This window comes from Desmodus rotundus, chromosome 3, assembly GCF_022682495.2.
Source record: "Desmodus rotundus isolate HL8 chromosome 3, HLdesRot8A.1, whole genome shotgun sequence".
Classification (NCBI taxonomy): Eukaryota; Metazoa; Chordata; class Mammalia; order Chiroptera; family Phyllostomidae; genus Desmodus; species Desmodus rotundus.
The window spans coordinates 12,984,224-13,011,657 of NC_071389.1; the positions used below are offsets into that span (position 1 = coordinate 12,984,224).

Sequence of the window (27,434 nt, forward strand, 5' to 3'; positions counted from 1 at the left end):
AGGCTCAGAGAGGTTAAGCCATATGCCCAAGGTTGCAGAGCTTGGAGGTGGCAGGATTTGAATCCAGGTATGGCTAGTTCCAAAGCCCATGTTCTTTCCTAGAAGAGGCTGGCTTGTTCTGATGTGAACTTTCCTTCCCCCTCCCCTGTTATCAGCAGGCCATTCAATGCCACCTGCGTAGCCACATGAGGGAACTCTGCGGCTATACAGGTGACATTGTGTAGAATTCCAAGTCCTGCTGTTGGCTGTCATCCACCCCCCACCCCTTATCTGCACTATGTGAGGTCATGGCCTTGGACCATGGGAGATCTGGCCTTACACCACCTGTTCTGGAAAAGGAGCCCAGTCCAACCCCCCACCCACCTACTTCCCTATATTAGAGTCCCAGCTCTGGGTCTCTGTCATATCGCCTCACAAGTCACGATGTTCCGGCTGCTGAGTTCCCTCCTGTTGGTGGCTCTCGGTAAGACCCCCACCTGTGTCTGTGCTGCACTTGGTCAGGAGTCCTTGAAGTCTGCCACCTGATCTGGGTCTCGTAAACCCAACACCTATAGGACAGGGTCTTTAGCTTGTTCCTGGAGCATGCTTTGGGGGCTTTCAACTTGGTGCTGGAGCAGAATAATGGAGGGGAAGCCATAGATGGACCAGCTCAGGAGAAGGACCCAAAGGGCTATGGTGGAAGTTCTCAATGTGGCCAGTAAACACAGTCTAATGGTGATGAGTTTGGGCTCTGTGGTTGGACTACTTAGGTTGGAATTTCTGTTCCTTTGCTTAACCCTCCAACTCTCCTCTCACACTCCTACCTTGCTCCTTATTCTGTGGTCTAACCTTTTCCTGGTCTCTCTGCCATATTACATTCTAGCTTAGGGCCACCTCCTCCAAGCAGCCTTCCTTGACTGACAGAAATGGTAACAGATTACATTAATTGTTTACTATACGCCAGAAAGAATGCTAAGAATTGTTTTCTTCTTACAACAGTCCCATGAGGTTAGTCCTATTATTATCCCCACTTTACAGATGGGGAAACTGATCCTCAGAGAAATAGAGTAGCCCATCTTAGAACGAGGGGCACAGCTGCACTTTGAACCCAGGCAATCTTACTCCAAAGTCACTTCTTTTCATGATAATAGCTATCACTTCTGAAAGGCTCTTAGGTTCTAGGTGCTAAGCGTACCAAACCCTTTAATGCTGCCATGGGAAGAGGCCCCATGTTCATCTCTATCCCTGGACTCCTAGGCCTCTGCTCTAGTCCAAATGCTTGCTGTTCATAAGTGGCTACTGGGGTCCAGAAAGGGGAAGGGGCTTGCATGGGGTCACATAGACAATTTGTGGCATGGCTGGGACTGGGCCCCAGGCTGCTTCTTTGCTTTTGGGTCCCTCTAACTGATTGACACCTCTACTCTCCCTTCCAGCCTCCGGCTGTGGCCGACCTTCTTTCAAACCATCCACCCGTGTGGTCAATGGTGAGGATGCGGTCCCCTACAGCTGGCCCTGGCAGGTAAGAGTAACGCCGGTAGCACTCTTTCCCACCATAGGCTCTGCACCTCCCGGTCTTACCCCATTGCTCTGCTTCTGCTGTCTACCTCAGCTTCCGAAGGCCAGAAAACCCTTGGATGGTCCACTCCACGTGGACGTTTTGCCCATTCAACCTGTAACCCTCATGGGCCTCTCTGCAAGTTCAAAGTGGAATCTGGGGGCGGCAATGTTTAACCCGAGAATTGGTACACTAAGTGGAATTTCAGGCTTTACATGCAGGGTGGTGTAAAAGTAGGTTTGCGGTTGCTCATATGGAAAATAATACAATAATTAATAAGTAATAAGATAAGAATAAACTCTGTTTTTCATGTACTCACAACTGTAAAGCTACTTTTGCCCACCCCTGTATAGGGAGGGAGATTTCTGGGGACTCATTTCTAGCCTCCTTGAATTATATAAAATGACTGTAAGGCCTAAGAGCAATAAATGGACAAAAGGCCTTAGAGGAGTCAGGGGAGGGAGGCACAGAGGGCTAGACCACTGGACTAACAGTAATGGCTAGCCACATATGGTTATTTAAATTCGAGTAAATTAAAATTAAATAATGTTCCCCTAGCTGGGTAGCTCATTTGGTTAGAGCATCATCTAATATGCCAAGGTTGTGGGTTTGATCCCCGGTCAGGGCAAATGCAAGAATCAACCGATGAATGTCTAACTATGTGGCACAACAAATCAATCTCTCTCTCTCAAAAAAAAAAAAAATCAGTAAATAAAAATTAAAAAATGTATAAAACATTTTCATCACCACAGAAAGTCCTATTGGATGGCACCAGTTCGTAGCAGGGGTCAGCGAACTTATTCTGTAAAGGACTAGAGTGAATATTTTAGCCTTTGTTAGCCATAGAGTTTTTATTGCAATGACTCATCTGTACTACCGCAGCACAAAAGCAGCCATAGGCGATACCTAAATGAATGAGTGTGACTATTTCCCAGTAATCTTATGTACAAAAACAGACCATAAACCCAACTGGGCCCACGGGCTATAGTTTGCCAACCCCTGGCTTAGAGAGAGCTTTTGAAAATTGGAATGTAGGAAATGAGGAGAGAGGCAAAAGACTTTGGGTGGGTTGTGTCTCAGAGGGCCCAAGAAGCCTTAAAAGAACTGGAGTTCAGAAGAACTGGGGGCCTGATAGAACAGAGAGCCTTGGGGCTTTCAGGACAGGAGGTTGAAGGACAGGAAATGTTGAGGTCCCCAGGGAGGTCCTAGGGCTGGGGGTTGGAGGACTTTGGAGAGTCAGAATGTGATTCCAGGGGAAAGTGGCAGGGCCGCTGTGAGCAGTATAGGTTGGGCACTGCCCATTTCTAGGGGACCCCCTTCTTTTCTGTGTAGCTAGAGCCCTCTGGAGTAGTATGATGCACAACTTGTACCGCTATGGGGAGCAGCCCTCATTGTGGGGTCCAAACCACTCAGGCTTCTCCCTCCCTGGCCCCCAGATCTCCCTGCAGTATGAGAAGAATGGAGTCTTTCACCATACCTGTGGTGGCACCCTCATTGCCCGCGACTGGGTCATGACTGCGGGCCACTGCATCTCGTGAGTTCTCTCACTTGCCCTGTCCCTGCACGTGGTCCAGGCAGGCCACAATGGGGTGGATGACTATGAGGGGGGTGGAGGGAGGCCAACCAGGCCTGGACTGACCTTACCTCCACTGGCAGGAACTCCCTGACCTACCAGGTGGTGCTGGGAGAGTATGACCAGTCTAAGAAAGAAGGCCCCGAACAGGTGATCCCCATCAATGCTGAGGACCTCTTCGTGCACCCACTCTGGAACCCCAACTGCGTGGCCTGTGGGTGAGTGAACTCTTAGGCCTGGGGCCTAGGGGGTCCTCTCTTCATCCCTCTGTGACCCAAAGCCAGTTCTGAGAAGACTCCCAGAGTCAGTGGAGCTGGGTCAGCAACCTGTGCCCAGGTTCTACATGCTGAGGGCTGGAGCCAGCAGAGCCTTTAAGGTCTGACAGGGGTGTCCAACCTTTTGGCGTCTCTGGGCCGCAGTGGAAAAAAAGAGTTGTCTCGGGCCACACATTAAATACACAAACACCAACAAAAAATAATAAGCAAAAAAAAAAAGCTTTTAAGTAAATTTATGATTTTGTGTTGGGCTGCATTCATAGCCACCCTGGGCCACATGTGGCCTACAGGTTGTGGGTTGGACACCCCAGGGACACTAGAGCCCAAGGAAGAGTGTGGACTCCCCCAAGTCCACTTGGCTAGTTGGCTTCAGAACCCAGAATTCCTCTGGAACCTGCTCTCCCAAGTCCAAGGGTTCCTCCATTCAACAGATGTCGCCAGGGCATCCTGGGTTCCCAGCAACATGGGCAAAAGGAGACACACTGGGCTAAGAGCCAGGCTCTAGCACTAAGTCGCTGCATGGCCTGGGAAAGTCACTGCCCTTCTCTAGGCCTCAGCATTACTACTTGCGAAGAGTGAACTTCTGGGCTCCCTGGGTGGTCATGAGGGTCCAGGAGGCAATCACTAGGTGAGGGCACAAGGCAGGGTCTCCTAAGCCCCTCAACCACATGCAAAATTGTGTCTGATTGGCTCAGCATTTTCTGGTGGGAAGGTCAAAGAAGAGTGCAGATCCCCTAAAAGTGCAGAACAAGAGTGAGGGACCATGATGATAAGAACTTGGTCCGTCCTTGTGGGGCTCCTGGGGTCAGTGGAGAAAGAACTCAGACCCAGGTGAAGTGACCTGAGAGACAAGCAAGTGGATAAAGACAGATAGCAGGGGCTGTCCGAGAGTGGTCCCCAGGCCAGCAGCATCAGCAACCCCAGGAAACTTGTTAGAAATGTGAATTTTCAAGCCCCAATCTGATCCCCTGCATCAGAATCTCTGGGCTGGGGCCTAGCAACCAGTGTTTTAACAAGACGTCCTGGTGATTCTGATGCAGCTGAAGTGTGAGGACCACTGGAGTAAAAGCTGAGGACATTTGTGAAGGTCAAGGGTGAGCAGGGAGCTGAAGGGGCCCAGGGAGAAAGCGGGGGCAGCCTGGAGGTGAAATATCTGGAGCAAAGGCTGGGTGGTGAGGCTTGGTCTGGCCAGAAGACCAAGCTCCGTGACTCTTCCCTTCTCCCCAGCAACGACATCGCCCTCATCAAGCTGTCTCGCCCTGCCAAGCTCGGAGAAACAGTCAAGCTTGCCTGCCTCCCTCCGGCCGACGACATCCTGCCCCATGAGGCACCCTGCTACATCAGTGGCTGGGGCCGTCTCTTTAGTATGTGCTAACCCTCCGCCCAACCACAGGGACAGTGGGCAGAAAAATAGGGCCGGGAGCTGGGATTGAGAGCAACACCAGGACTGGTCCTTGCACTTTTTTCCCTGTTCTTCCTCCAGCAGAAGTCTTCTTCCACCACCCTCCCAAACATGAATATGTCCCATTGAACATTTTTAGTGTCTCCTGAGTGCCAGGTGCTGGGGATGCAGAAGAACAAAGCAGACAGGATTATATAGTCTGGTGGGAAGAGAGTCCCCACCTTCCCCATCAAAAGAGCTGCCTGCCTCAAACCTTCCACCCCATAGTGGGGCTCCCAGCCCTGACTCCCAGACCCCAGCCCAAGCCCTGCACCCCTTGACCCTCCACTCAGTGCTCTCTACCCCCACAGCTGGCGGGCCCCTCCCTGACAAGCTGCAGCAGGCCCTGCTGCCAGTGGTGGACCATGAGCACTGCTCCAAGCAGGACTGGTGGGGCATCGCCCTGAGGAAGACCATGGTGTGCGCTGGCGGGGACATCCGCTCCGGGTGCAACGTGAGTCAGCACTCACCCATCCAAGATGGTGCTGAGCTACAGCCACACAGCTCGGGGGTGGGGGGGGGGTTGCCGTGGGCAGGGCCCTGGGGTACCACTGCCATCTGCCTGAAAGGTGCAGGAGAGATCTCGCCCGCTTGCCCCATTCAGCTTCCAGGTCAGGAAGGACTGGGAGAAAGTCAGGTAGTCAAGACACACCTTCTCAGCCTGGGAGTCACGACCGTTGCATTCTAGTCCTAGTTTGCACACTGCCTTGACCTGGGCAAGTCTCTGTCCCTCCCTGGTCCTGAGGCTTTCCCGTCAGCACAGCAAGGCATATTGACCTCTAAAGTCATCTTCCACTCTGTTGTCCTGAAGTTATAGTTAAACCAAACTATCATTGTATTATAAGTGAGTATGAACAATAACATTGTTTACTGTGATACTGATAATGGGAACTACCATTTATTAATTGCTTCCTTTCCACTAGGCATTGTGCTAAGATCGTATCTCCATCGTCTCACTTAATTCTCACAACATCTCATAAGACCAATACTATTCCCCATCATAGATGAGCAAACTGAGGCTCCGACAGGTCAAATATCCCCAAAGTCAGAACAGATCCCATTCCTTAAAGCTCAGACATGGCTCAGTCCTCTGCTGCTCTCTGACGATTCCAGGGTGACTCTGGAGGACCCCTGAACTGCCCTGCTGCTGATGGCTCCTGGCAGGTCCATGGTGTGACCAGCTTCGTTTCTGCCCTTGGCTGCAATGCCCTCAAGAAGCCCACTGTGTTCACACGTGTCTCAGCCTTTAACGACTGGATCCAGGAGGTGAGCAGGCAGGCTAGCCAGGAGGGTTCCAGGTGCTGCTCTTCTGAGAGGTGCTCGGCGGGGGACATTGCTGGGGGGAGGAGGGTGAAAATAGCAGATCCTGAGGAGGGGCTCAAGGGATCCTAGCAGGTCAGTAGTGAAGGGGCCCTTGGTGACATTCCGGAGGGTTTGGGGATGTTTTCTGCTACAGTGTGGCCCCAAGAACTTTGATGGCTTCTGGGTGGAGCTTTGAACTACTGCGGAACTTCCTTATTTCAACAAGTGTTTATGAAGTGCCTTCTCTGGTCCAGATCTTTTCTTGTCATGAAGGCCAGAGCAATGTGTCCAATAGCTGACTTATGGGGGGACAGATAATCAAATGAACAGTAATGATGAGCTGTGATAGGAGGAGCTCTGGCCTCACTGAGAGAGCCAATATCACCTGGAGCTGAATGGCCAGGGGAGATTAATAATGTTCGTAATAGTAATAGTCATCACTTATAAACTACTTAAATATGTATCAGGCACTGCAGTGAGAATCTTAGTTAATAGTTTAATTTAAAACCCCCATGAGGTGAATGATTACCCCCATTATATAGATGAGGAAACCGAGGCTCAGAGGGGTCAAGTCATTCTCAGGATCACAAAGCTAATGAATGGCATAGCTAGGAGTTTAAGCCAGTTCTACCTGCCTTCAGAACCTGCGCTCCTAACTCGGCTATTCTTGGTTTTCCCCCCATTTTTCCAGACCATGGCAAGCCACTAGAACCAAGGCCTGGGTGACGATACCAGTCCACACGCTTTGCAAAAACAATAAAGCTCTCTCAGAAAATTGCAACTCAAGTCTTGCTTCCTTCTTTGACTCGCCTCTTCCCCTCCAGCCCTTTCCTAAAATCATAGATTTGGTATGTAGAGACAAGCCCAGCTCTAGCCCTCTTACATGAGGATGAGAAGAAAAAAGAAGAGACCCAGAGAGAAAAAGGGAATTGCTACAGGGTGACCCACCACCCCAGTTTGCCTGGGACTGAGGGGTTCCCAAGACACAGGACTTGCAGTGCTGAAACTAGGGGGATCGTGGGAAGTTGGTCACCCCGTATAGCCACGCACAATCATTGGCTTTCAATGCAGGCAGAAAAACATGGTAGAATCTGCAGAAAAACGGACTTTTCCAGCTCCTTGGGAGGCTCGTGGTGGAGAGGGAAGGGCCAAGGGTTTTCTGCTCCCATTGATGGGCTGGGGAAGGAGGCCTACAGTCACTCATTTATTCAACAGGCATTCATTCCTTGTTCCAGAGAAGGGCTCAGAGGGGGAAGATGACATGGTTCCTGCCCCGAAATAGCTCATTATTTAGATAGAAATAAGCATACCAGAATCACCCATTAAAACATTTACTAGCACCTTCTTTGTGGAAAGTTCAGGGCTGGGAGTGCAGAGGTGAGGAGGACCACCTGGGGAGACCCCTTGCTGTGAGGGGGGAGCCTACGCACACACAGATGCTCGCAATGCTGAAAATGAGGTCAGAGCCCTGTGAGCTGTTGCCGAGGTCCAAGAATGCTGCCGCGCAGCAAAAAGCAACATTAAAAACAACTAATTCCTTTACTCATGTTTTTCCTGAAAACTGTGAAAGGAAATGTGGTCCCAGGGAGGACACACATATATAATTTTTAATATTAATGCTGTCCCATTGCCCCCTCTCTTTAAAAATCACATTTCTACTTCTGAAAGTTTAAAAGGTACAACAACATAGCAAATAATGTAGGACACACCCAGGTAGCTTTCTTCCAGAATGAACAAATTTCACATTCTTGCTTCATGTTTTCTAAAATAATGGCTACAATTAAGGTAGAGGCCCCTTTGTAATCTCCCCAGGGGTCACCACCATCATGGGTGTGGCGTCATCACCCTATTGCTGCTTTTCCTTTAGGGCACCCAGCAGGATAGCTCTTGCCTGCCCCCTGAAATTGGGTTTGGCCATGTGGTTTGCTCTGGCCAAGGGGATGATTTGAGAGACAGGACGATTGGCCAAGCTCTCTTTCCCTCTGCTCTGGCAACTGGGGGCTACAGGTCAGCCGGGTCCTAGAATGAGACAACATGGTGCAGGGCCTCTGCTGACCCCTGCTGGACATGTAGCACAAACAAGAAATAAACTCTTTGTTATAAGCCACGGTGATTTTGAGGTGTTTGTTACAGAAGCATGACCCTAACCGATCCTGACTGATAAAATGAGTTGGGTGTTTATTCTTCCACTCCATGCTGTTATATTTTTATCGTGTATATAAATAGCCAGAAACAATCTATTGCATTGTTTTAGTTCTTAAAAATACATTCATGGAAAAAGACTCATAGATACAGAAAACAGACTTGAGAGTTGCCAGATGGGAAGAGGGTGGGGAGGCTGGGTGAAGAAAGTGAAGGGATTGAGAAGTACAAATTGGTAGTGACAAAACAGCCAGGGGACTGTAGAGTACAGCATAGGGGAGGCAGTCAATATTATAATAACTATGTATGATGCCAGGTGGGCACTGAAAATAACAGAGGACTCGCTTCATAAATTATATGATTGTCTAACCACTACGCTGTACACCTGAAACTAATACAAAATAATATTGAATGTAAACTGTAATTTAAAATGCTTAACAATATAAATGAATAAATAAATAAATAAATAATACATGCATGGCTTCATGCCATGTGGATGATTTCGCTTATTTTACGCAACATTATGTTTCTGAGGTCTATCCAGGCTGACTTCTACACCTCCAGCTCATCGCTGCTGGGTTTGAAGAGTCTCCCGTTACACAACACTAGTTATTTAACCTCCCCCCCGCCCCCCGCTGATGGACATTCACAGCAGGGCCACTTTTTTGTGATTACAAATAGTGCCTCAGTGAATGCCCGTGGTCATACTCCAGGTGCACATGTGTAAGTTTCTCTAGGGTATATTCTGAGAAACAGAACTGCTGAGTGGGAGGGTAGGCTCATTTACGACTTCACCCATTTGCAAATTGCTCTCCAAAGTGATTGTATCGATGATACTTAGCGAAATTCCCATTTTTTTCCTTTTCCCATCCACTGTCACCACATATTACAACTGTCCCACATTTTTCTCCTAAAACCACTCTTGGAATCTCAAGTCTCTCCCACAAAACTCTCCTCCAACTCCTATAAAAGCCCAAGAACTGGTCTGGCAAGACCGAGTGAGGGCAAGGAAGAAACTGCGTCAAGCAGGGCAGAGACCTCTTTGTCATGGGACTGTGGGGGAGGACGGAAGGAATTCTGGAATCAGTATGTATTAATCACTTGTACTGAGTCAGACAGACGAAGTGCCAGGTGATATATGTAACTGTCACATTTTCCCAAAGCACAGCAAGGTTGCAAAGGCTGAGCATCGACTTCTTCCTAATAGGTCGGGGAAGGGCCCTTACACAATTTTCCGAAATAGTGTTAGGATAAAGCCCAGTGAAATGTGTAAAATTCCACCCTGTGGCTGGGCAGTGGGTCCTCAGGGGCCCTCCGCCCTGCCTCACGGGGAGGCTGAGAGCTGCTACGACACCCTTCTCACACACGGACAACAGAGAGTTAAGAAATCTTGCCTAACAGGGCCAACAATTTTATCAATCATTCAATTTCCTCTTGTTTAATCTCCAAGTTTCAACTATTCAGATCCTTTAAAACCCATATAGTCAAAGCTTCCGGTCAAGATGGTGGGCTGGGTAAATGGGCACTCACATCCTCCCACAACCACATCAAAATTATAACTAAAGTACAGAACAACCATCATTCAGAATTGCCTGAAATCTAGCTGAGCAGAAGTCCTATAACAAAGGATAAAAGAAGAAGCCACGTGGAGACTGTTACACAGGCAGCCATCCAGTCTCCAGCATGGTCATTGCTGATGTGAGGAAGATATTTGGTTTCATTCCGGTGAAACAAACAGTGAAAATGCTTGAACTATCTAGCCACACGAGCAGCACAGAAGAGCGCAAAAATGATGTCTTGACGTATGTGGAACAAGTTACCAATCAGACACTGAGCTTTTTTGCTTTTGCTCTTCTAGAAGACAGCCCTGAAACCTGCTGTTGAAAGTCGGTGATTACTAGGAGACAGATGAAGCAGCTTTTGCTGAATACAGTGCCCCTTGCAACACAGACATGGAGCAAGGGAATGGCTGAGGCCTGTATCTATAAACAGGGCTCTGCTGGAATCTTCAGAACCAAGACTCATTAAAAAGACTATTTTATCTCTGCATATAGATGCCAAATATAGAGTGACTTTTAAAAATCATATAGTCTTGAAACCTATATAATTTTGTTAACCAATGTCACCCCAATAAATACAATAAAATTTTTAAAAAGTCACTTAGTCAATAATTGAATATTTTAGTAATTAGAATGACAACACCAACGATTTTCTGTTTTTGTTTTCTAAAGAGGGAAGGACAATCCACTTGGAAAAGCACAACAGCAATACTTCAATTCCCTTCTAAAAATGGGAAAGGATCAGTGTTGCAATGTTCTCTCTTTAATCATACGATGTCGACAATTTAGTTCTCATTTTTAAAACATTAAAGTGTCAATAATTCCTTTTTTAATCTTAAAAGAGTCAACAATTCCATTCTCGTTTTCTTTTTCAGGATATTAATACTGGCTACATTTTAGAAAATTTCATTTTGGGAAAGATTTTTTTTTTTTTAATCACATTCCCACCGCTCTTACTCAGCCACTGCTATCATTTTGATATGCTTCCTTCTGCTTCTTTTTCTTTGCATTTAGAAAACCCATCAACTGTTAGATTCAATGAACACGGACTGTTCACCTACTGGTATTCCATGCCAGGGATGGGCAGAAGAAAAATGACCCTAACTTGCTTTGGCTGGATGGCTCAGTTGGTCAGAGCGTCATTCCACGCACCAAAAGGTTGTAGGTTCGATTTCCGGTCGGGGAACATACCTAGACTTCGGGTTTGGCCCCAGTTGGGGGACATACGGGAGGCGATCGATTGATGTTTCTCTGGCACATGATGTTTCTCTCCCTGTCTTCCTCCCTTCCCCTCTCTCTAAAGATAAATGAATAAAATCTTTAAAAAATAAAATAAAACATATCCTCTGGTGAAGATTTTTTTAAAATGACCCAAACCCGGGCCAGGCCCTCGATGAGCCCGCAGTCTGGCTGAAGAGCTCACACGTACACCCAAGCAGGCATGAAGGCTGGACTCAGCGTTCTAATGCGGGTCCAAAGTGACGCGGGGCCCCAGGAGCTGCTGGGGTCACATCGGGATGGGAAGATCGGAGCTCTTGATGGCCCTCACATCCAGATGATTGAGGTGTCGAGCGAGTCCTGTCAAATGTGAATCTGTCAAACCTGCTTTTGTCAATTAATACCAAAGGCACAGTGCTGAGAAACTTCGGTGTTTGAAATCATGTCGGTGAGACTGAAACACGCCCAGGGGGTCAGAGCCAGATTTGACAGAGAAGCAGCCTGGATTACCCACCCAGGCGCAGAGCCTCAGGTAAGGGATTTTGGGACACAACAGCCTATTTATCTTAACTTTGTGGTACCTAAGAAAACAGGACCATGAGCCCACTTCTCAGCCCAAGCCAGATGTCCCCTTTCCACACAGCCAGGTTTGCTTTGACCCTGCTTCATTTCAACATCACCTAAATTCCATTCTTCCTCCAAATCCTAGAATAACCCTGTTTTTTCCTTTACTCGTGAGACACCCCATGGGTCCTCTGGGTGCTTGCTGAATCAAGTTAATAAACCCAACTTTGTTAAACTACACCTGTATCCCTGGTGGTCTCTATCAGATTGACTTTATCATAAAAGTCAATTTACCCGTGTGCTCAGATTCAAACGCAAACTAAACGCAGAATCAAACCAGCTCAGTACGACTTTAAAAATTTCAGTTAACCATCAGTCATTGGAAAGTCTCGGGAAGAGGCACACGGGACTAAGATTGATCTTCCCAGATGCATGGGGTCGCCCCCCGGACAACCTGTTAAACCCGCACGGCATATGCCCACTTCTGTCTCGGTAGACTGAGGCGAGGTACTTAATAGACTGCCCATTTCCTCATGTGAAGTGATACCACCGGGCGCCATACAGGACCACTGTCTCCCAACGGCAGCCACCCAGCCTTCTCTTTTGTTTTCTTTCCTCTGGGTGGTGCAAGGACTCCGGGGTGTAACTTTTGGGTGGGGCGCTGACTCAGCTGCGGGCGGGCTTCTAGGGTGTCTCAATTCCCCGCTTCATCCTCTTTTCGCTTTGCAGCCGGGCACGCTGCGGCTCAAGAGGACAGCTTCCGCGAAGCGGAGACGCTGCCTGGGCTATACCCCCAATCCACGCGGAAGGCACGAGCGGGGACCGAGGAAAACCAAAGCCCGTCACGGGTTAAAACCATAAAGTTGCAGAGCACCCCCCCGCTCGAAGCCTAGAGAGACCCTGCCCCTCTAACCTAGCCCCCCTCTACTCCCAATTTCCGGACAGGGAGAGACTTCCGGTTCCGGCGATGGGCTACAAATCTCTGCACACGGGCGGTGGGCTCCCTTTCTCGGAGCCGGTGGTGGGGCCTGTGCTGTGGTGGTGAGCTGCCCCTGTCCCGTTCCTCCGCCCCCGGAGTGGTGGATACGCAGGTGACCGCCGCGGCCGCCTCCTTGCCCCGTGCGCGGTGTGCTGGGAGCGGGGGACCCTCGCGTCGGCCGGCCTTGGCAGTCGGGAGGCCCTGGCCTGGGGGGGCCGCCGGCTGCTCCGCGTGGCGGGACGTTGGGCCTCACTTCAGCGGAGGAGGAGCGGGTGTCCGCGCGGATCCTGAGAAGCGCGTTTTCCGGCCGGGCCTCGTTTCTCGGAGCCGCGCCCATGTTGGTGGGAGGAGTCGGGCTCGGCTCCCCGCCCTAGACGCCGAGGGTTTTTATTCGGCGGAGTGGTTCCGCCGCTCTCTATCCTTGTGACCTTGGGCACGTCCCCTCTCCCCGAGCCTCCGTTTGCGTGTGTGTGCCTGGAAGTAACCGTAACTGCCCTACTGGGTTGTCGGGAGGGTTGGGCGAGGGAAAGCCGCCGCGGGCCGTCTGGCCTGTAAAAGGCAAACGGTGGCGGCGGCGGCTGTGGAGAGTCGTGTCTATAGAGTTTCACCCGAGTGCCTGAGAGGAACGCGGAGCGGATGCTGTGACAGGCGCGGCGCAGCGCCGGCTGGAAATGGTGCTCGGGAAACGGGTTAGGAAGTGGTGCGCACAAGCCCTGTGTCTCCTGGTCGCCTGACGCTGCTGAGATTCGTTAGCGGGGTCCATCTTTCGAAACCAGCCTCGACGGTGGGGACTTCAGAAGCCGAGGTTGTAAAGCCCTCGGTGCCGAAAACTAAAGTCACTGAAACGGTGTTTTCCTGAGTGGGTTAGGGGTTTTTCACTCAGGTTTTCTCCCTCTTGAGTTACGAAAACGATACCGAGAGACGTACAATGAAAAACGTTTCCCTCTGCTGTTCCTGCCCCTTGATGTTGAGTTTCAAACTCAAATGCAGTTGAGTTTCTTTGATAACCGTCCGGGCTTTGTTTGTGGCTGGATCAGGTCATACAAGCTCGTGTATGTGTGTTTTGGATTTCCTCGAACGGGGCGGTACTGCGGTGTTGGTGTGCACCTTGGACGTCTGCACGTGTGTCGCACGCACAGGCCTGCTGCGTTCTTTCCGAGGCCGCAGCGTCCCGCTGGGTGGCTGGCAGCCCTTAATGTAATTCTCCTGTGCACGGTCACGGCAGTTCCCACATTTTGCTTTCCCACGCACAGTGTTTCGTCCACCTCTCCTTGACTAAATATTTTCTTTTCTCCAAAGCAGCCCTGAGTTAGGACAATATTTTGCTTTTGTCTTCACCACTCTAGTTAGTAACATCTTATTTTGGGGGGTGGGCACGCTTTTTATTTGGTAATATGAGAATTGCTGTGCTCCGAGAGTATTCAAGCTACAGGGTCTAGGGTCAATTCGAGAGTCCTAGAAGATGGGTCAGGGTAGCTTTAGGGAGCAGGTGACGGGGAGGGAGAACTAGTTAGTGTGGGGCAGCCGGTCAGTGGTGGTGGTGGTTGGCCCCTTGTCAGTTGTTCCTCGGGAAACAGTGGAGGCCCTGGAGTGGGAGTAGTTTTAAATGTCACCACTTCTGTGTAGATACGGAGGAATTCGCTCCTGGGGAAGGGTAGTTAATGAAAGAAGATGGTCTCTGAAAACCACCTCATGGGGGTTGTACTTTGATTGGACATACCCTGATGTGGAAGTAAGTGTAGTCATTACTGTCACTTGAGTTTCCCCTCCGCTCCTTTAAAAAAAAAATGATAAATTGACATAGGGTGTGGTTTTCCTGCAAATGTCCTCTCTTCTGGACTGGGGCCCTCGCCCAAATGGAGCGAAGCCCTTTTTTTTCCTGGCGTGTTACCAGGGTTCGGTTTGCCCACCCTTTTCTCCGCGCTACAGCTGCTCTGCGAGTCCTGGAGCCGTCAGCCATCCAGAGACACTGAGAAGTTCGATTTCCCAGACACGGACTGGAGTAGCTTAGGATCCTGATTTTAACAGAGCCTTTGGGCTTTTCTTTCTTAATTTCCTCTCTCTTTTTCTTTCTTCCTTTTGTCCTACCCTGATGGTGGCTCCTAAAGTGACACTTGCTGTGTCAAGAAAGAGGTGGGGGTAGGTAGAAAAGACAGTGAAGTAGATGGATATGAACAAACCTTTTTCTCCTCCATTTTAGCGCCTCTTTGTAATTTGCTTTTGTACATCTCAGATGCTCCATAAAAATGGTTGGAGGAAACAAATGCCCATGATTTTAACGGTTTTTCCCCTCTACACATCATTTGCATATACAAATCGTTTGTGTGTGTGTGGTTTTTTAGCACAATGTAAAATATTTTGTAATGGAGGGAAGGGCAAATGGAGGAAAGATTCTCCAGCTAACAAGGGCAGTGTTCATTCTTTCTGCTGTGAGAATCTACATTTTCCATTACGATAAATCATTAACACATTTCTCAATTGTGTCGATTGATCCAGCAAGGGGAAACCAAAATAGAATTTCTAGTAGCTTCATTAAGAAAATCTATTAGAACAGAAACAGAGTCATAGATACAGAGAACAAACAATGGTTGCCAGAAGGGAGGAGAATTAGGAGGATATATGAAAAAGGCGAAGGGATTAAGAAATGTAAATTGGTAGTTACATGGGGATGTAAAGTTCATTGTAGGGGCCATAGTCAATAATACTGTAATAACTGGTGCCTGGTAGATACTTGAATTATTGGGGGAATCACTTTGTAAATTATATAATTGTCTAACCACTATACTGTACACCTGAAACTAATATAAAATAATACTGTGTGTCAACTGTAGTTGAAAGATAAAGCAGTCTGTATGCATCTCTGAAAAGAAAAAAAGAAACCTTTTAAGATTGAAAAGCTAATGGAACCTGAGTCTAGACCAGATCCAGGAGGTCAAGGTGATTTTCATAGCCTTCGTGGGGTTTTTTGTTTTGTTTTTTTAATGACGATGACTTCTCTTTCTCCGTAGGAGCCTGCGTCATCCTTTTCCAGAGTTCCAGAATGGAGACTGAAGGAGACCCAGAGACCCAAAGAAATGGAGAAGTCCAGAATGCTGAAATGATGTCAGCATCAGATGAGGTGGTGGCTGAGGAGCCAGAAGATGTCCTAATAGCAGCTCCCCAGGCCCAGCTTCCGCAAGAGCCTTCTGGGCGTCCACCAAAGAGCCTTGCTGAAGGTTGTGTTGAAGATGTTGAGACCGTGCCAAGAGCGAGTCCTCTCAACCCTGCAGTCTTCAGGCAGATGTTCAGAAAGTTCCGCTACCAGGATGCGCGCGGGCCCAGGGATGTCCTCAGACATCTGCTGGTGCTTGCTAGGCTGTGGCTGAGACCTGATATTCACACAAAGGAGCAGATCGTGGAAATGCTGGTGCAGGAGCAATTCCAGGCGGTCCTGCCTGAGGAGCTGAAAGCTCAGGTGCAGAAATGTCAGCCCGGGGCCAGATTCACTGGCTGAGTCTGGCTGCTTGCTTCTTGTTCAGCCTACAATTGAGACGTTTGGTTAAAGGTTCTCTTTGTTGCAAATTCCTACTACAGTCATGGGAAATTTGAGCCTCGGTTTTTTGTTTGAGTTTGCCTTTGACTAGTTGTAATAAGAATCTGTCAAAACCCACGTCTGGACCTCCTTTTGCCTGAGGCCGTTCTGTTTCCTGGGACTCTGAACTCCAGGAGTTTCTCTGCCCTCTTGTTAGGACAATCAGCCTGCTGCTTGTTTTTGTTCCGCTGAATGTCTCCTTTTTTGCACTTTGTGACATCCTTTAATATATTGTTTATATGTATCCAAAGAGGTTTTTGCTTTAACTTTCAGAATTCTTTATTCTTGCTGTTGTGGCATATGAGTGGGAGCTTCTGTAACCCCACCAGTAACTCATTTGGGATGTCCTTGAAATATTAAAGTTTGGTTCTTAATAAAATGTTCTGTGGTAATTTACCAGTACAGCTTTTAGTAGTCAGCATTGGAGATAGATAATGATCAGGAATAGTAGAGCTAGAGATAAGAACTAAGACTACAGCATTTACTGAGCTGGGAAATAAAAACGGGCCTGGCCTTTGTTTTCAAAGCCAGAAGTAAATTGGGCAAAGTGGGGTCATAAGGGCTAAGTAACTCTTACGCAGAGCTGTTCGATGTGCTCTTTCTCCATTTCCATCACCTTTGCTCTACAGCTTGGCTTCCTGAAGCTGTGTGACAGTCATGTCCTGGCCTTACTGAAACAGGGCATCCTGGCTTTGTGTGTGTGGACACCTGTACTGTGGCTGACAGCTGAGACAGAGCAGTAACTGTGGTTGTGGCAGAGCAGACAGCAGCTGCTTTCCCAGTTTGGCCCAGTCTGAGGAGCCTTTTTGCCTCTGGCCTGGCTCTCAGATGTATAGGTCTGCTCTGGTAACAAACTTGGTGCTAGTAATTCACAACTAATCTTTTACGGGTTAGGGGTGATTAGCTCCATGCTGCTGTTTTTGTTTTTAAATATTTTATTTAGAGAGAGGAGAAGGGAGGGAGAACGGAAGAGAAACATTGGTGTGAGAGACATTAATCGGTTGCCTCTCGCATGTGCCTGGACCGGGGACTGAACCTGCATGCAATCCAGGCATGTGTCCTGACCAGGAATCGAACCAGTGACATTTAGCTCCGGGACAACACCCAACCAACTGAGTATTGTTGCTAGTATTTGTTTAGTAATTCTTGTGCCTTTGGGACCATTCTAGATACTAGAATACAAATAACAAATATGTAAAAAGCAAAGAAGAGCAAATAGCCATGTTAGGTAGGTAACAGTTGAACTTGAGTAGGAGATCGATAGAAGCATGGGAATACAAAAGCCTTTGTAATGTTTGAACATAAAGACAAGTAAACGATGCCTCCTATTAACTAGATTAAGCTTTTCTTAATTCTAGGAGATTTAACATTGGGAAAGGAGTTGGTAATGCTGAAAGGGTTCTAGGTATTTACTTTGGTCTACAGGAATCAGGAACTCCTGGTGTTAAGGAATTTCCTGTCCTGCACCAGTTTTTTAGCTGTTTCAATGACCTAGAATTTTGCATGCAAGTAAATGGGTTTCATGGCAAGACAGCTGAGGTTTCCTGAATTGAGTTAACCTAGCACACATTTTGTTCGACTGGCACTTTGGGGCCAGATAATTTTTTGTGGGGGTTGTCCTATATGTTAGAGGAATTTTAGCATCCCTAGCCTCTACCCACTAGATGATAGGTAGTAGCAGCCCCCCTAAATGTGACAACCAAAAATATCTGCAGACAATGCTAAGTGTCCCCTTAAGGCAAATTTGCTCCTGGTTAAGAACCATTGATTAAATAGAGTTCCTCAGAGACCTGCTGCAAATAAGCAACATGGCCAGTAAGTAGTGGAGCTAAAATCTGAGCCTTGGATTTCTGGTCTTGGGCTTTTTTCATCAGGTATGGAAATGTTAGATTAAGCGTCTCTTGAGAACTTCCCGTGTGCAAAATGTTTTTTATTTTCATCAAACTGAAAATAACATCTCAGATTTATTTGATACAGAAAAAGTATGAAAATAAAACCAAATATGGTACATAAACTCACTTTCTAGGTAACTGCAGTTGACATTTTTTAAAAGATTTTTTAAAACTTTTAGAAGCATCAGTGTGTGAGAGCTACATCGATTGGTTGTCTCTTGCACGCCCAGAGCTTGGGACCTGGCCCACAACCCAGGCATGTGCCCTGACTGGGAATTGAACTGGTAGCCTTTTTAGGTTCATAGGCCAGCACTCAATCCACTGAGCTACACTAGCCAGGGTGCTATTGATCTTTTTTAAGATAAGGTATATTTGCATGTGGATAGAAAAGTCGAACAGTATAGAAGGGCATAAGAGGAAAATTTAAAGGCTATCTTTTAGCAGCTGCAGAGTAGTTCCTTCTATGGCTAATATCAATACCTTAGATGCAAAGTAGAATATTTAGGTATGGAGTCAACCTCCAAAGCATAAGTGAAGTTTAGAGAGGGAAGTAACAGAGCCAAGACTCAATCCCCGTGTTCTAAAACCAGAACTGGTACGACTCACAACTGTCCAGCACTGCCTCCCAGCAACTGGTGTGGTACCAGCTCTGTCCTATGGAAGTGAATTTACAGATGAGATTGCTTGCCCTAAACCCAGGAAGAAGAGAAGCTGGAGTTCACCTCCATTTCATTCGGCTTTAGCCTCATGCCCTTGCCCCAGGGTCACACTGTCTGGATTGAGAACCTTCCATTGTTTGAAGGGCTCTGGGGATTTGGAGTACAGTAGTTTCCCAGCTCTCTTGACACTCCCTCAGATGATTCCTATGCTTTCTCTACTCAGTGGACACTACCCAGTTACCACCATTGTCATTGTCATTGTCATTTCATGAGTTGATACAAATCCCAATTCTAAAACACTGACAACTTCAGTCCTGCGAGTGATGGGGAAGGGAGAGGACAATGTGGAGGAGCCAGAGGAAAGTATTTCTGAAATGTCTCATGTTTAATTTTCCCTTTGTGAATATCTTGACTCTGAATTCCACAAAAGAATAATTTCATCTAGTTCTTGAGAAATGCTCCCGCCAGATGGCTGCTGGTGAAAATCAGTTGGGACCACAGAGGAATATGAGATTGCCAGCAACTGGCTGGTGCCATGGAAAAATGTCATCTGTTGGGCAGCTACTCCCTGAGCAGTGAGTGGGTGACAGGCCAAGTCCAGGAGGGGTGGGGGCCGTGGTGGTGGCAGCTGGAGAAGTCAAGTGTAAACTGGCCTTCCCAGGAGCATCATGTGTGGTCAGTTTCCACAGGCCACTCAGTACAATGCACTTGGCAATGACAACTATTTTGCTGAACTTTTCCCACCCACTGTCATGCATTTATTGGACATTTTTCCTTGGCCTGGAATGCCCCTCCCCCATTCTTGCCAGCCTACTCCTATTCATTCTTTATTATGCAGTGGACATGGCCACCTTCCTGAAGCTTTTTTAAAAAATTGATTTAGAAGAAAGGAGAGAGAGAAACATGGATCTGTTTCACTTATTTATGCATTCACTGGTTGATTCTTGTATGTGTCCTGACTGGGGATCAAACCCACAACCTTGGTGTATCAGGACGATGCTCAAACCAACTGAACTATTCAGTCAGGGCTCCGAAAGGTTTTTTTTTTTTTTTGATGTCTGTCTTCGGTAGGCATCTGAAAGCCCTCCTGTGAGCTGTGATAACATGCCAGCTTTAGTTCTCATCCCTGTTCATTCAGCAAATACACATTGTGTACCCAGTGTGCCATGCTCTGTTCTAAGTGTCCCTGTAGTGCAGCTTCTAGTTTGTGTCCCTAGGCAGGTTGTGAGCTCCATGAAGATGGAATCTCTGAGCCTCCAGCACAGGTTTTGCACAGGGCTTATCCTCAAGGAACTGTTTGATTTTTGTAGGAGACACATGGTTGCGCCTTGATTTAAGATGTTCCTTCTAGTGAACACAAATAACTAGAGTTCACAAGAGACCAGTAAGTGCTATATTAAGAAGGGGACAACCCTCCTGTGCAAGGGTTGGGGATAGCAGTAAAAGTTAAACCAAAAAAAGCTGGGTGGGGGGCAGCTTCCCTTAGGTGACTGGCTTCCCTCTCCACTCTGCACCTGATACTGCAATGAGGTGAGGATAAAAACCCTGCACTGGCTCTGCTGAAAGCTCAAGGGCCCCGTTGGTGCCTAGCAACAACCTGACCGCCCAGAACGGTGATTTTGAAGCTGGGTGTGTCTCCTAGGCAGGAAGCCACCTACACCGCCAAAGCAGCCAGGGCCTCCCCTTCACTTCCTCTGAGCCCAAACTCCACCTTCAATTGGAGCCAGTACACTTAGTGTTTTGGAGCCCTGCCTTAGAGCACAAATGTGATGTTTCTAGCAAAGATAGCTCTAGTATCTACGAGGTGTGTGATCTCAGAGAAGTCATGTCACCTCTCTGAGCTTCAGTTTCCACACCTGTCTCATTGTTCCTGTTTTATTCCTAGCTAGGATCACCCTAGTGCAGCCTTGGAGGCACAGGAACATTCAATAAATGCAATTGCATCTGAATCTGCTTGGTTAGGGGAAGACTCAGTAAATGATTCTTCCTCAGCTGTCCCTTCAATCTTGTATTCTTCTGAGCCTTTCAAAGAACTCCATCTCCTATTTCCAAATTCTATACATAAAATCCTGTTTTTATCGTCCCACTCCTTTCCATTCCTCTCCTTGTTGCTTATCTTATTCACAGGTGTAAGCCCCATCATTGAAAAAATTTTATACTTAAAGAATCCCAGGTGTTTTGGTTTTTAGGTCAATACTGCTGCTATAGTTGACTTTTATTGTTTTTAAGATTTTATTTATTTATTTTAGAGAGAGAGAAAGGGAGAGAGGAAGGGAGGGAGAGAGACATTGATCGGTGACCTCTCACACACGCTCCAACCTCGGACCAGCCCTGCAACCCAAGCATGTGTTCTGACCAGGAATTGAACTGGCAACCTTTGGCTTTGTCGAACAACGCTCAACCAATTGAGCTATGCTGGCCAGGGCCTTCAATTTAAAAAAAAATTTTTTAAATATTTTATTTATTTATTTTTAGAGAGGGGAAGAAAGAGAGGGAGAGAAATATCAATGTGTGGTTGCCCCTCATGTACCCGCTACTAAGGACCTGGCCTGCAAACCAGGCATGTGCCCTAGACTGGGAATCGAACCAGTGACCCTTTGGTTCGAGGCTGGCACTCAATCCAACTGAGCCACACCAGCCAGGGCTTAAAACTTTAAATATAACGTGCATCCTGTAAAGTACACAAATTTTAATTGTACCAAGTGGGCATACCTATAACCATCTTCCAGATGAAGATATAGACTATAATCAGTATCTCAGAAGTCTCTCTCATGCCCTTTCCTAGTCGTGAATCCCCTGAAAGTAACTGCCGATGTGATTTCTGTTGCCCTGGAGTAGTGTTGCCTGTTTTTGCACCGAACAGAATTATACAGTATATACTCTCTTGTATCTGGCTTCTTGTGTTCAATATTACGCTAATGAGATTCATCTAACCCTGTTTTTCCATGCCCCTGTACCTGGACATGCCCATTCTTTCTGCCAGGAAGTTTTCCGTTCTTCCAGCATGCCCCACCCTGGCCTGGCCAGTCTGTGCAAGTCCTCTAGACTTAGATCAAACCCCGTTCCTTTGGGAACCCATCCTGATCAGCTCTGGGTTTGAATCCCAGCCCCTGTGCCTATCAGCTGTATGACTTTGGGCAAGCATTACTGAGAACCTCTTCATGCCTCATTTTGGTTGAAGATAATAGTTTCTCTACTCCAGAGTCTTTGAGAATTTCAAGTGAGATAATATGTAATAAATACTTAGAACGGTACCTGGAACATACCAAGTACTTAACCAATCAATGTTAGGCATAACTATTGTGAATACTCTTCTTATTCCCCTAGATCCTTGTACAAACTCTCATTCCAGCACTTGTTTCGATTACTGTTTGTCCCACCATGAGACCTTAATTCCTTGATTAGGGATTATGTCTTCATTCACTGTATTTCTTTAACAGATTTATTGAGTGTGCACTATATTCTAAGCACAAGAGTGTACAGTGGTGAAGGAGGCCCTGAAAATTTTTTTTTTAAAGGAGGAGACAGATAATAAGAAATAACAAGGTGTGATTATTTGGGATAGTGATAAGCACTCTGAAGGGAATAAAGCAGTGTGGTGTGACAGTGGATTGGGGGTGCCACTTAAGCTGGGTGGGGAAGAGGCCTTCTTGAAAAGTGCTATTTAAACAAAGACTTTCAGGGTGAAAAGGAGCAGGCAAATGCCGAGCAGGAGAGAGAACAGCAAGCACAAGGCTCGGAGGAGGCAGAGTAAGTCCGAATGTGTCTGAGAAACACAAAGAGGGCAGCACGGCTGGAGCCCAGAGAGTGAGTGCAGGGTCCAGAGGAAATTGGAGAGATGGACAAGAGCCGGGAGAAGCCATTGAAGGGCTTAAGCAGGGGAGTATCGGTCACCTTTGCATCTGAGGTACATAATAGACACTAATTGTTGAATACTGGTCACAAATGCCAATGACCAATTGACGAGCAATTCATAGATAGTTTTCGAGTTAAACTTTGTCATCGTGCCATGTGCCCCTGGGTTCTTACCGGATGGGGATGGATTTGCTCAGTTACTTCTGGGCTTTTCTTTCCCCTATCCCATCTCATCCAACCTTCTTTAGTGACCCAGATTATCTCCACCAGAGATGTGTAACAGCGATGAAAGCCTGGCAAGCCTGGACCAGTTGGAGAAAAGGCAAGTAGGAAACAGGTTTGGTCAGTTCCTCTTCTTACTCTGACTTTTAGAAGGGTCAAGGTCCCTGGACAAGTGTACTGATGTGGCACAAGGGGAGGAGGGAGCGGAGCAGCAGGAGGAGCTGCAGAAGGGGTGGTGGTGGGGTCAGAGCCAAGGAGTAGGCAGATGGCAGCTGTAGCAGCTCTAGCTCTTGTGGTGTGGCAGGCCAAACCAGGAGCACATCTGGAGTCCTAGCAGCAGAGCTGGGCTGTTGACGAGGTCTGGGCCATTATCAGTCAGGGGAGGGAAAGACAAGCCAGTAAGTCAGAAGGGGAGGGGAGGCTTGATTCTTAAGTGATAGGTATTTGCGCAACAGCATCAACTTTTTATAACAACAGAGAGACTTTATTTTTGTGTTATTGACTTATTTTTAACCTTTACTTTTATAAAATATTACCCATGAGAAAAAGCACATGACACAAATGTACAATACAGTGAATAATTACAAAGCAAACTTTCATATAATCATCACCCAGATCATGAAGCAGGACATTGCCGACACCGTCCCCCTGCGGACCCCATCCCTCCCAGATTACGACCTCATTTAGAGGCAGCAGGAAGCTAGATTTTTTATAATAATCACTTTGTGGATTTTCTTTATAGTTTTATCACCTATGAGTCACATGAAAAGTCTTAAATTAGGATTTTCTCATGTAAATCCTAAGACTGAAGGTCACAAATGTGGAGCCTCCTCTTCTTCCATAAACCTTATGAGGCCCTGGGGAGATGGTGGTGGATTTGTGGTCTTCGGCATTTGGCGGAGAAAGCCGTTTTGAGGCTCCTCTCGTTCATTCCGTGTTTAAATGCTCACTCTATTTAAGGCACCTGAAGAGTGTGGTGAGGGGCACAGAGATGCATTCAAAATCACACCTGTCTCCGGGAGCTTGCAGTTTGGCGGAGACAGCATGCAAATGCATGGCAGAACGGGGCGAGGGCCTGAAGTCCCCAGGTAAGTGCTATGGCTGGTTTGAAGAAGCAGAGGTCACTTTTGGCAGCCGGAAGCAGAGCAGGCTTTGTGGAAGAGGTGGCAGTACGTTCATTCATGCATTATTCATCAAATATTTTTGAGGGCCGGCAGTATGCCAGGAAATTAGGTCAAAGGCTACCAAAATGAGTAAGATCCCTGCCTGCTCACGGACTAATGGTTGTGTAAGCACAGATATAAATGATTCTAATATGGTATGCTCAAAATACAAAGTGTAATAGGAAAGACTATGGCCAGGGTTTGTCACAGAGGGCTTCAGGGCGAAGGTGTGGGCTAGTATGTGAAGGAGAGAGGAATAGGAGTTTGTCAGACGGAGAAGGAACCATTGACTCTTCAGAGGCACTGAGGTGGGTAGGAAAAGACACAGGTCAGTGTTGGCAAAAGGTAGAGTTCATGGCGGGCCTTGACAGGTAGGATGGATGAGCAGGAAAGGTGTTCTAGGCAAAGGGAACAGCAGGGGTGTAGAGACAAGAAATTATGGTACCTGCATGCATAAGGCTTGTGATGGAAGGTGTGATGTTTAATCATGTGTCAACCTGACCTGGGCCATGAGATGCCCAGATATTTGGTCAAACATTATTCAGGGTGTGTCTGTGAGGGTGTTTTGGGATAAGATTAAGATTTGGATTGGTAGACTGCATACTGCAGACTGCTCTCTCCCTAGTACGGTGGGACTCATCCCATCAGTTGAAGGACTGAATAGAACTAAAGGCTGACTACCCCTCTAGTTAGGGAAAATTTTTCCTGGTTTTGGACTCGGAAAGTTTTGTCTTTCCTGGGTCTTGAGCTTGCTGGCCATTGGACTGCAGCTGAGATATCCACTCTTCTGGTTCTCAGGCCCAAGGACTTGGACTGGAACTACACTGTCAACTCTCCTGGGTCCCTGGCTTGCCAACTCATCCTGCAGATCTTGGGCCTTCTCAGCCTCCATAGTTGTGTTAGTCAATTCACTTATATATTCTATATTAATATATAAATTGTAATGTTAATACGTACTGGTAAATATTAATATATATTATTATATAATCTATACCATATATTATATGACTATTACATATTATATTGTTATATTATATATTATATATATTTTTGTTACAGATTTTATTTATTTTGAAAGAGAGGGGAAGGGAGAGAAAAAAGGAGGGAGAGAAACATCAATGTGTGTTTGCCTCTCATGCATCCCCTACTGGGGACCTGGCCCACAACCCAGGCATGAGACCTGACCGGGAATCAAACCAGCGACCCTACGGTTCACAGACCGGCACTCATTACACTGAGCCACACCAGCCAGGGCTATATATTATTAATATAATATTAATTATAATATATAAATGAATTAACTCACACAAGTATGGAGGCTGATACGTCTCCACATATATAATATTATATATTATTGAATCATTATTATTTATTGTTTATGTTATGTATAATTGTGTATTTAATTGCTTAATATTTATATATTATATATATCATACACACAAATTATTATATATTATTAGTTATTATTAAATTATTGTGTAACATGTAGTAATACAGCTATAAAGTGGGAGATATAGACAGAGAGAGAGAAAGGCAGATAGATGCAGATATAGATCTTTCCCATTGGCTCCTCTAGAGAATCCTGACTAGTACAGAAGGGAAAAGTAAATACCTTCGGAAAGGTTAGTTGTTGCCAGATCACAGAGGATACAGAATGACTGGCTGCAGGACTTCGAATTTGATCTGGAAAACAAAGGAGAAAACGCTAGGGGTTCCCGAGCCTGGAAGTGACTTGAAAAGAGCTGAGATCTGGGAAGATGAAGGTTGTGCTGTATAAAATGAATTAAAACTGAGGTTCTCAAAGGAACCTCTAGAATTGGGTATTAATTACGTGGGTGCAGGATCGATGATGCAAGAAAGGTTGGGAGCCCTTGGATGTACAGGGGTGCAGGGACCCAAAGCAGATCTAGGCACCACGGAACCTGGAGCAGGTGGGAACTCAAAGATGATTTCAGTGGTGCTGATGGGATTTCTGAGTAGCTGAAATTTGGAAATGGGGGTGGAAATAGGAGCTAGAGGATGTAGAGGTTTGGAAATCATCTACATAGAGGGTGGTGGCAAGTACCACACAGGGCAGACATGGGGGGCAAGGGGGAGCAGAGTGATTCATCAAGAGCCTTGCAGTTGTGGCAGAGACTTACTCAACCTGGCTCAGGCTGCGTACGGGATTTATTAGCTAATGTGACTGAAAGTTGAAGCAAGACAGAATCCAAGGGCTCAACCAATGCCGTTGGGAGTTGGTTTCACTGTCTCCATCTCTTAGCTCTGTTGCCCCCATCTGTCTTGGTCTCCTTTTCAGGCAGTCTCTGTCCTTGCAGTGGGGAGATGACTGCCAGCAGTGGCATGTTTACACGTTCCCCTCAGAGGACAGATTCATTCAACTGGCTAATTCTGACCAAAGTCCCAGAATAGACTCTTCTTGGTTCTCATCGGATCATATGCCCACTGCTGACATGCTGCAGCAAGAGTGCTCTCTAAAGTGCTCTGATTGGCTAAGCCTGGGTCACCAGTCTATCCCTGCAACTGGAGGTAGGGTCATCTTCTTTAGAGCCACTTGGAGTGAGAATGGGGGTGAGGGTGGGGTGACTCCAGTTGAAATGGAAGTGCTGTTACCAGAAGGAGGAATGGATACTGGGCTTGTAACCACTGGGGAAGGGGAGCTAGAGACCCATAGGCAATTCCTCCTGTTAATATGAGGGAGCTGTAGCCAGTGCAGCAGTGGGGAGAGGGCACCGGGAGGCTGGTGACTGGGTGGGCCAGCAGCGAGGGAAGGGTTAGCCTGGGGTCAAGTAGTAATGCTATTGCCTTTTGGGTCTGTCAAAAGCTGGGGACGGGCCCTTTTGAAAAAACCTAACACAATAGACAAAGTGCCAAGTGAGTCCTTGTCCTCAGAATAAAGGTAGGAAAAGCTAAGTAGTTGGGTGACACCCCATCAAGATATTGCTGCTGATGGAAAGGGCAGACATTGTCTGGGGACATTCATGGGATTGTGAGAAGGGCTGGGGAAAAGGTCACTGCCAGCTGGCCTTGCAGAGGGAGAAACAATAACCAGTTTTCCCTCAGGTTTAAGAAACTAAACTTATGCATTTTTATAATAGTAAAAAATTTATAATAGCCAAAACCAACTTAGATTCCAATGGGAGATTGGATAAGTATCACAACATCCATGAATTAGAATACAGCCTTGGCAAATAATGCATTCACGCGAAAAGGTGTTCACAATGTAGTTATCTTTTTAAAGATTAAAAATTAAAAAAAAAGACTATTTACTTTTAGAGAGGAAGTGGGGAAGAAAGAGTAGGAGAGAAACATGAATGTGTGAGATTATATCTTTCGGTTGCCTCTCACATGCCCCCTGCAACCCAGGCATGTGCCCTGACTGGGAATAGAACCGGCACCGTTTAGGTTCACAGGCTGGTGCTCGATCCACTGAGCCACACCAGACAGGGCTCACAATGTAGTTGTGAGAAAGAAAAGCAGATTGC

The 27,434-nt window shown here is 46.9% G+C and overlaps 1 protein-coding gene and 1 long non-coding RNA gene across 2 annotated transcripts; both read left to right on the top strand.

The window, feature by feature from the left end:
- The first annotated feature begins 388 nt into the window (after positions 1-388).
- Positions 389-6,906, top strand: LOC112299561 (proproteinase E-like). Its single transcript, XM_024554834.4, has 8 exons — positions 389-463; positions 1,413-1,498; positions 2,971-3,068; positions 3,191-3,325; positions 4,610-4,746; positions 5,135-5,277; positions 5,937-6,089; positions 6,817-6,906. The coding sequence occupies exons 1-8, from the start codon at positions 424-426 to the stop codon at positions 6,832-6,834; spliced, it is 810 nt and encodes a 269-aa protein (XP_024410602.2). The 5' UTR covers positions 389-423; the 3' UTR covers positions 6,835-6,906.
- Positions 6,907-12,249: 5,343 nt separating this feature from the next.
- LOC123479149 (uncharacterized) lies at positions 12,250-16,537 on the top strand. Its single transcript, XR_006654684.2, has 2 exons — positions 12,250-12,699; positions 15,596-16,537. It is a non-coding gene; the product is annotated as an uncharacterized lncRNA (long non-coding RNA).
- Positions 16,538-27,434: the final 10,897 nt, after the last annotated feature.

What these genes read in the sequence shown, in the direction of transcription:
- LOC112299561 (XM_024554834.4), top strand. Translation starts at nt 424, where the DNA reads ATGTTCCGGCTGCTGAGTTCCCTCCTGTTGGTGGCTCTCG. An exon ending in ACTGCGGGCCACTGCATCTC is followed by an intron (nt 3,069 to 3,190) that starts GTGAGTTCTCTC and finishes CTCCACTGGCAG; the next exon opens with GAACTCCCTGACCTACCAGG. An exon ending in ACATCCGCTCCGGGTGCAAC is followed by an intron (nt 5,278 to 5,936) that starts GTGAGTCAGCAC and finishes TGACGATTCCAG; the next exon opens with GGTGACTCTGGAGGACCCCT.